Source organism: Leptonychotes weddellii, chromosome 5 (genome assembly GCF_054177405.1).
Source record: "Leptonychotes weddellii isolate Sample4059 chromosome 5, ASM5417740v2, whole genome shotgun sequence".
In the NCBI taxonomy this organism is placed as follows: Eukaryota; Metazoa; Chordata; class Mammalia; order Carnivora; family Phocidae; genus Leptonychotes; species Leptonychotes weddellii.
In genome coordinates, this window is record NC_138373.1 from 9,036,289 (window position 1) to 9,044,751 (window position 8,463).

Consider the following 8,463-nt stretch of genomic DNA (forward strand, 5'->3'; position numbering starts at 1 on the left):
TCTGGTCAGACTGGATTCCTCCAGGTTCCTATAACTAGCTGCATTTCCCCAGCTCCAGTACCCTTTGTCCTCCATGTTGCTTCTCCCCAAATGTCCTCCTTCACCCAGACCTGCTGCCTTGCACAACTCCCAGGGGCCCCATTCGTGGTGATTCCTGCCCTTAGTGCCCTCTGCACATAACCCGAGACTACAGCCCATCCCCCACACCCCCCGAGTTGTGCCCTGCGGCTCCCCTTCCCTCCTAAGCCCCCTCCCCAGTGCCCCACCTCCATCCAATCTGAGCTCTTTCTCCCCTTTCCAGGTCTCATGGGACTTTGCCCCCATCCTGGCTTTATCTGACCACCGCTGTGTGTCTTCCCTGAGTAAACAGTCTTTTGCTGGGCTTATGCTCCCAGGGCCTGGTCCATGGCTTGCTCTCAGTGACCTCCCCCACTCAGTTCAGGCCAAGTGGCCTCAACCCCAGCAGGAACTGGCTGAAACTCTCCTGGTTGGGGAGTGGGGCAGGGGGACAGGCTTCCTTCTCTCTTCAGCCAAAAGACCTCCTCCTCTGGTAGGGCTGGGAAGCCTGGTGGTGGGAAGGGAGGAGATAGCAGGGGACAGACCCAGGAGTCCTGGTCCCCCAGCCCCTCGTTCCCCAAACCGCCCTCATCAAGCCCACACCAAAATCGCTGGGGAGGCAAGTGCCCGGATGGTGAGACTCGGAATAGTAGTGATGGGGCCAGAGGGGACGGTGATAAGGACGGGACTATACAGTAATCAGGGTGGAGCCGCTCTTTGACATTCCCAGGACTTCATCCTCAGACCCTCTCCCTGACGGTCCCCACCCTGTCTGCCCACCCCAGCCTGGAGTGAGGGAGCCCTGAGGTGTAGGGATCCTGGTGTTCAGGACCTGACCGTGGCTGGGGCTGCCTGCCCCATGCGTCCAGGTGCTTGGGAGCTGTGACTCAGTGTCTGTCTCCAGGCTGACCTCAGCAACGGGCCCGGGGGGCAGGGGGAGAGGGCAGTTTCCCCCGAGACTGGCTCTCCAGGATCCTGACTCAGGGGCCCAGGGCTGAGGCCTTGAAGTGCCTTTGTTGGCCCGGGTTCAGGAATCCAGAGAAACTGGTCAGGGGGCAGGACCCAGGGACTGAAACCCCTCCCTCTGCTCCCGCCCCCATCGCAGAGCCATATAACCGCTCCCGGTATCGGGGGCAGAGCCCGTGGCTGAAAGGAACCCTTTAGGTGCACTGGCCAGGCTTGGGCTTCTGACTCCGGAGAGCTGGGGAGCTGATCTGACGTGTGTGGACTCCAAGTGAAAGTCTTCCCTGTGGACGCCGAGGGTCTGTCCTCCGCGCTTGGATTCCTACAGCCCCCAGGGCCGGACCCCCACAGCCTTCCAGGTCCTAGAGCCCCGCAGACGCTGAGCCATGGCCTCCATGGGGCTGCAGGTGATGGGCATCGCGCTGGCCGTGCTGGGCTGGCTGGGCGCCATCCTGAGCTGCGCGCTGCCCATGTGGCGCGTGACGGCCTTCATCGGCAGCAACATCGTCACGTCGCAGACCATCTGGGAGGGCCTGTGGATGAACTGCGTGGTGCAGAGCACCGGCCAGATGCAGTGCAAGGTGTACGACTCGCTGCTGGCGCTGCCGCAGGACCTGCAGGCGGCCCGCGCCCTCATGGTCATCTGCATCATCGTGGCCGTGCTGGGCGTGCTGCTCTCCGTGGTGGGGGGCAAGTGCACCAACTGCGTGGAGGATGAGAGCGCCAAGGCCAAGACCATGATTGTGGCGGGCGTGGTGTTCCTGCTGGCCGGCCTGCTGGTCATGGTGCCCGCGTCCTGGACGGCCAACACCATCATCCGGGATTTCTACAACCCGCTGGTGGCCTCGGGCCAGAAGCGGGAGATGGGTGCCTCTCTCTACATCGGCTGGGCCGCCTCGGGCCTGCTGCTGCTGGGGGGGGCCCTCCTCTGCTGCAATTGCCCACCCCGCACCGACAAGCCCTACTCGGCCAAGTACTCCGCCGCCCGCTCCGCCCCAGCCAGCAACTACGTGTAAGGCGACTCAGCTCTGTCCCGCCGGCTTTGTTCCTCCCTGGACTGAAGGCGCAGCCCGTGAGCCCAGGCTGGCCCCAGGGCTGGGCAAGCGGGGACTGAGCCAGGCCATTGGTCCGGCAGCCCTCAGCCCCTTCTAGCCCCCTTGGACACCGACCTGAGGCCCCCTCTACTCCAGCAAGGATGGACAGAAAGAGACTCCTGTGCCACCCTCCGCTGAAGGGCCGGGGGATACAGGAGAGGGGGCAGAAGTAACAGGTGTGGTGGGGGAGGGGGGAGCATGCTCCTGCTGGCCAGGACAGCTCAGCCCTGACTTTGCCTGGGCTCTGCCTCCGAGTGCGTGCCCTGCGCATGCCCGTGTCGGCCAGGAGATCGGCTGGGGCCTCGCTCACCCACCTGACCGTGGAGCCAGAGTTGACACAGAGTTGACAGACGGGTTTGTAGGGGAGGGGTGAAGATGCTACAAACTGGTTTGGGTAGTGGTGGGGAGGAGGCCATGGAGGCTGCCCAGGCAGCCCGCATCCCTTCCTGCCCCCACCCTGCAGCCTCAGGGCTCCATCTCAGCAGCCTCGGCAGCAGGACCCCGGGACTCTTGGGACTTGCGACATCCGCCACCCCTTCCAAGGTCACTGGACATCCTGGGGACGGCCCGGGGGCGGTCTCTCTCTGGCCTTCACTCCCAGGAAGTCCTGGGCCTTTTCCCTGCCTCCTCTGTGGTTTCTGTTTTGTAACTTAAGGAGATCTGTTTGTCATGGTAATTACTATTATTTTCTACAATAAATGGGACCTGTGCACAGGAAGACCATATCGTTTCTGATTTCAGCCATGAAGGTGGGCAGGGCAGGGCTAGAAGCCTGGGCAGGGGGTCGGCGAGGAGCAGGACCACTGTGATGTGGCCGGGACAAGAACACTTAAAAAAAAAAAATGGGGGGCGCCTGGGTGGCTCAGTTGGCTAAGCGACTGCCTTCGGCTCAGGTCATGATCCTGGAGTCCTGGGATCGAGTCCCGCTTCAGGCTCCCTGCTCGGCAGGGGGTCTGCTTCTCCCTCTGACCCTCTTCCCTCTCATGCTCTGTCTCTCATTCTCTCTCTCTCAAATAAATAAATAAAATCTTTTTTTAAAAAAAATGGTTTTGAGGAATTGTGACAAATCAGAGCTGGCCCTCACCTTTGGAATCACCTTGCTCAAAACCCTTCGTTTGTTAAAAGGTGAAGCCAAACATAGGAAACACGCTGTGTGCCCTGAACCGTGGTGAAGGGTTGGGGACCCCAGGAGGGAGGCCAGGTAAGAACACTCAGCTCTGGGGAGTGGGCCACCTGCCCTCTCCCCCTCTTTGTCCCCGCTTTGTCTGGGAAGCCAGGCTGGTCCGCTCGCCCTCCAGGTCCCATGTCCTGGCCTTGGTCCAGGCTGTCCCTGCTGTGGGTCTGGAATGTCCTTTTCCCTTTCTCCAGCCCTCTGAATCCTGCTCGTCCTGAAGGCCCAGCTCCAAGGCTCCTTCCTAATGAGCCTCCAAGACACACCTGGAGCCGAGCTTTCTGACTCTCTTTAGAAATGAGAATCCTGGGCACGTGAAAGTATTTGGTCAAGGCCAGAGGCACGAGCACGGGTTTCCTGGTCCTCCAGTTGGGGTGAGAGGACCTGCCACCATGGCAGGAGTCACAATGTCACATCTGTGGCCCTCCCATGCCTGGCTCAGGGACGGCCTGGGGTGGGAGCCCTCTCTGTTCCGTCTCTTCTCACTTCCGTCCTTCTCAGGGACAGATGTCACCTTCCTGGGGGAGAGAATCAGAGCCAGAGGCCTGCGACCCCTTCTGGGACTCATTTAATAGGCAGAACTCCCTGAGGGGCAAGGTTGGCACAGGGGCCCCATTTTACAGATGAAGCAGAGGAGGCCCAAGGACGGGCCTGGCTGAGGTCACGCGGAGGGTCGGAGGTCAGCGGGGGGCTGAGGACTGGGCCTCACGCCCTCCACCTGGGCCACATCCTGCTTCCGGTACAGGTAGACAATGCCAGAGATGAAGCCATCACTGTCCGAAGTTCCAGGCCCCACCTCAAGCTCGGAGGTGGCCAGTTCCCACCGGTCCACGGGCCAGGCCACCAGGCGTTGCCACGCCCCGGCCTGCTCCAGCCCGTCCAGCGTGGCCTCCAGGGCCTCCTGGTAGCGCAGGTTGGATGGGTTGGTCCTGGTGGTCAGACACACCAGCCCCCCTGGGGAGGGGGGGGTGGGGGAAGGTGGGTGGGGGAGCGGCAGGAGCCTTGGTTCCAGGCTCGAGGCCCACCCCTTCCTGGGAAGGTCGTCCCTTTCTACTCCTGTCCTCAGGGGCATATATCCTCTCAGCTTTGTCCCCGGGCCAGCCTTTCCCCACCTCCATACCTTGGGGGCTCACCGTTCCTGCCCCAAGAATACCCTTCTGCGCCCTCAGCCTGACAGCCTCCTATGCACCCTTCCAGGCCCAAGTGTCCTTTACCCTGGGAATTCTTGGCTTAATCCCCTGGACGGGGGGAGGGGGGGGGCCTCCGTCCTCACTGCTCACCCAGCCCCTCTGCCGGAGGATGAGGCTGTGTCTGGAGGCACAGGAAGGAAGCACTTTGGACCTCGGGCAAGTCCCCTCACCTCTCTGAGCCTGTTTGCCCAGCTTACAGAGTGGGGCTGATTCCCCGGGGTCACAGGAAGGACTACGTAGTCATTAAGCACTGGCTGAATGAATAAATGACCTATCCCTTCAGGTCTTCTCCAGGCACCTACAGCATGCCCAGTGTGGGCTCAGATACACGTAGGAGAGATGGTGTCTGGAGGGCTTCCTGGAGGAAGGGGTGAGGAGAAGTAGGGCCCTGCGCGGTGGGTGGATGGGGCTCCATGGGAGGAAAGGCTCCAAAGCAGGGAAGTCTGTGCCACGTGGGCAGACAGACGGGGCTCCGGCCAACTGAGGGGCCTGAGGAGCACAGGCTGGGCTGGTTCTCATGGGAGCTTCCTGTTCTCTCGAGCCCAGTCACTACCTCTCTGACCCCACTCAAGACCCCACTTCTGTCAGCCTGCACGGTTCCCTGAGGCCAAAGCCTGCCCAGACCTGCCCAGGCTTAGCCACGGGTCCTGCTGGGCCCAGTGGGGGCGAGGGAGGCAGGGAGAAGATGCAGTCTTGCTGTAACAGGGGCACCTTTGGGGCTTGCTGACCCTGTCCCGCAGCCGAGTCAGGGCCCCACCACCCTCCCGCTCCGCCATTCCCCTTTCTGCCCATGACTTCCTGCGGCTCTCTGCCTGACTTCTTGTTTCCGCCTATGACCGCCTTCTGGGTGGGCTGCCCTCACTCCCCGGCCCGGCCCACGGAAACACCGCTCTCCTCTGACTGCTCCCCTGTGGCCCGGCCCTCTTCCCTGGGCCCCGGCCTGGGGTGCAGCGGGTTGGTGATGGAAGCGCAGAGGGCGGGGTGTGTAGCTGCGGCCAGGAGCGCAGCCCAGCCGGGCACAAGGCACAGGTCGGAGCACGGTGAACAGAATCCGCAGCTGCACATGAACCCGCGTGGGGAGTTTACAAAAAGTGCCCGCCGCAATCCCGTGGGGGCCGGGGCCCTGCCACTGCTTGGAGGCGAGGAGCCAGAGCCAGAGGGGAGAGTGGAGCTGTCCCACGGCTAAGAGGCCAGCTGGCTACCCATCTGCCCCGCCCGTTTGCCTGGGTCTGTTGCCGGTGGCCGCCGGTGGCTGGGCTGGGAGGCTAGGCTGTGTGACCCCGGGCAGGCCCCTGCCCCTTGCCTGGCCCGAGAGGTTCTGAGGCTGGTGTCTGTGCGCGCGGTGAGGGGGAAGGCGTGTGCACGGGTTGGATCGGCCGCTCCTCACCTGGCTTGGTGACTCGCAGAAGCTCAGGTATGGCACTGCAGGGCACCTGGCCGTCACTGAGGGCACCCACTATCAGCACTGCGTCGAAGGTCCCTGTGCAGACCGTGGAGATGTGTGTGGGGGTCTGTCTTTGTCGTGGCCTCATGATACCCAGCAGGAGGGACCAGGCCTGCTATGGCAGGTGTGGCCTCATCCTGGCTGACATCAGATCATGGGGTGGAGTGCTAGAGAGAGAGGGGCTCACAGGGGCTCAGAGAGGGTCTCAGTGAGGCTTTGGGGGGGCTCAGTGGGGGAGGGGGTTGGGGGAGGGGGCTGGAGGCTGGGCAAGAGAAAGGTGCCTGGGTGGGAGGGAAGTACCTTCAGAACTGGGCAGAGGCTCCTGGCCCAGAATGCAGAGGCTGAGGCGCTGGTAGAAGCCACGGGCTCGGGCCTGTTCCAGCATCTCTGGGCTCCCGTCCACTCCATGCAGCTGGAGGAAGCCCCGAGCCTGCAGCTGAGATTGAGGGGGGCGGGGACTCAGTCACAGTTCACACTTGCCATCTCCCAGCTGGGTCCCTGCACCTGGGGAGGGCAGTGGGCCCCGCTGTAAATGCAGTCCAAGTATTTGGGACCAGTGAGTCCGAGGGGGGAGGCAGAGTTCTGGGGCCAAAATTCTGGGTGAAAGGAGATTTGAACAAATGGGGAGCTGAAGAGAGGGCAGGGGATCCAGGGACGCCTCACCTCGGCAGCCACCAGGCCAGTGCCACAGGCCACATCCAGGATCAGGGCAGCATGAGGTGGGCCCGGAAGGGCTTGGGTGAGGCAGTCCACTGCGAGGCGTGGGGCACGGTACTGCAGGGCGGCCACATCCTGGGGACAGAGGGCTGAGCCGATGGGCACCCACTGCCCCACTGGGGGACCTCCATGTGGGGTTGTCTAGGAGTCAGCCAGGTCAAGCTGTGTGTGTGTGTGTGTGTGTGTGTGTGTGTGCAGGGCTCCAGCCCTGTAGGGACACCAGCATGAGATGCTTTCCTCTGCCCAGGGGCGAGCATTAGAGAGTCAGTGCACAGCCTGCTGCTGGGAACTGCTCTGCCGGCCAATGCAGTACTCTCTCCTTAGTCCATAGTGACCCCTCAAGAGGCACCTCCTCCAGGCAGCCCCTCTGCCTGGGCTGCAGACCCAGGGTGGGGAGGTCTTGGTTCCTGATTTCTAGGGGCTGCCAATGTGGAGCCATGGGGCTAGCCAGAGGGCAGGGCTGCTGTAGGTGAGCCAAAGAAGGGCTAGTCCTTGAAGGGGGCAGGACTGCAGGGGCTCACCTCATTCTCACAAGCCACCCTGGGGTGATGCGAGGCTAACTCTTCCCACTTTACAGATAGGAAAGTTGAGGCTGGGCGAGCAAGAGAGGTGGAGGTGAGGAGCCTGGCCAGTTTACCTGGTCATAGTCTGGAGCCCAGCGCTTATAGAAGTGCAGCTTGTTACCCAGGTCGGTGATGCCGTGTAAGACCCCCACCCGGGCCCGCGCCTCAGACAGGCTCCGGCCCTCCTCCTGAGCCATCCTCCTGTGGGGACACAGCCTGGGTATCTCGAGGCCCACTGTGATCTCTCCCATTCCCAACCCTCCACCCGCCAGGCCATTTCATAGGCGGTGACAGTACACACAGGGCGAGACTGGACACGTGGGCTTCAGGGCTGGGGGGAGGGTGCTCCCGGCAGCGGGAGGGAGGACCTGCCCGCACCTCCCCACTCCCAGTGCGGTGAGCCGGATTCCAGCACCAGAGGGATCTAAGGAGGTAGGGGGTCAGAACTCACCGCCGATCCGACTCCCCTGCCGTGCTTAGAGCACCGGAACTCGGGGCGGGGCTTGTAAGGCCGAGCCTGGCCCCGCCCCCACCGCCCTCGATGATTGGCTTTCCGCTATGAGAAAGTACCCAATCAAAGGGAAGCGCTGGCACCGCCCCTCCACCATCATCCAATGAGCTCAAAGTTCTTGGCCCTTCTCTAGCCTGGTAAGATCTGGACTCCTCCGAAGCATTTTCAGGGTTTCCCAGTTTAGGAGCATCTCTGTGCCCTCCCGGCTCTCGACGTCCTTTGTATGCTTTTACTTTTAGGAAGTGAGAGCCTCTGAAATCTTATGGGCAAGAGGGGGACCTAAGATCATGCTTCATTTTTAGAACGGTCCCCTTGGTCTGGGCAACGCCATCCAGTAGAACTTTCTGTGGCGATGGAAATGTTCGATACTGGACGCTGTTCGATAGAGTAGCCACTAGCTACATGGGGCAGTTGAACATCTGAAATGTGGCTAGTGCTACCGAGGGACTGAATTTTAAGTTTTATTTTGTTTTAATAATTTAAATAGCCATCTGTGGCTAGAGGCCTCCGTATTGGACAGAGCGGGGATCCTTGCTACTCAAAGTACGGTCCCCAAACTTGCAACCTCTGTGCCAGCATCTTTAGCTTGGGTTCCTCCAGGGGACGCCCTTAAGGGGGAGCTGGTTAGAAATGCAAATTCCTGAGCCCCTCCCCAGACCAAGTGAATCAGAATCAGATTGCAAGAGGGTGGGGAGGCCCCAGAAATCTACTTTAAACAGACTCTCCACGTGATTTCTGTGCCCCTAAAGTTTC

General features: G+C 61.6%; 2 protein-coding genes across 2 annotated transcripts; one reads left to right on the forward strand and one right to left on the reverse strand.

Annotated features, from left to right (window-relative positions):
- Positions 1 to 1,406: 1,406 nt before the first annotated feature.
- Positions 1,407 to 2,832, forward strand: CLDN4 (claudin 4). The gene has a single exon (XM_006750437.3). It carries the CDS (start codon positions 1,407 to 1,409, stop codon positions 2,034 to 2,036), a length of 630 nt encoding a protein of 209 aa, XP_006750500.1. The 3' UTR covers positions 2,037 to 2,832.
- A 1,005-nt stretch (positions 2,833 to 3,837) lies between these two features.
- METTL27 (methyltransferase like 27) lies at positions 3,838 to 7,711 on the reverse strand. The gene is given in 7 exon segments (XM_006750436.2): positions 3,838 to 4,117; positions 4,119 to 4,239; positions 5,863 to 5,955; positions 6,220 to 6,355; positions 6,583 to 6,711; positions 7,274 to 7,400; positions 7,651 to 7,711. Coding segments are annotated over 6 exon segments (729 nt in total). The 5' UTR covers positions 7,397 to 7,400; positions 7,651 to 7,711; the 3' UTR covers positions 3,838 to 3,990.
- Between the last annotated feature and the right edge of the window lie 752 nt (positions 7,712 to 8,463).

Bases quoted from the DNA above. Each gene is read 5' to 3' on its own strand.
- CLDN4 (XM_006750437.3), top strand. From the start codon at position 1,407: ATGGCCTCCATGGGGCTGCAGGTGATGGGCATCGCGCTGGCCGTGCTG.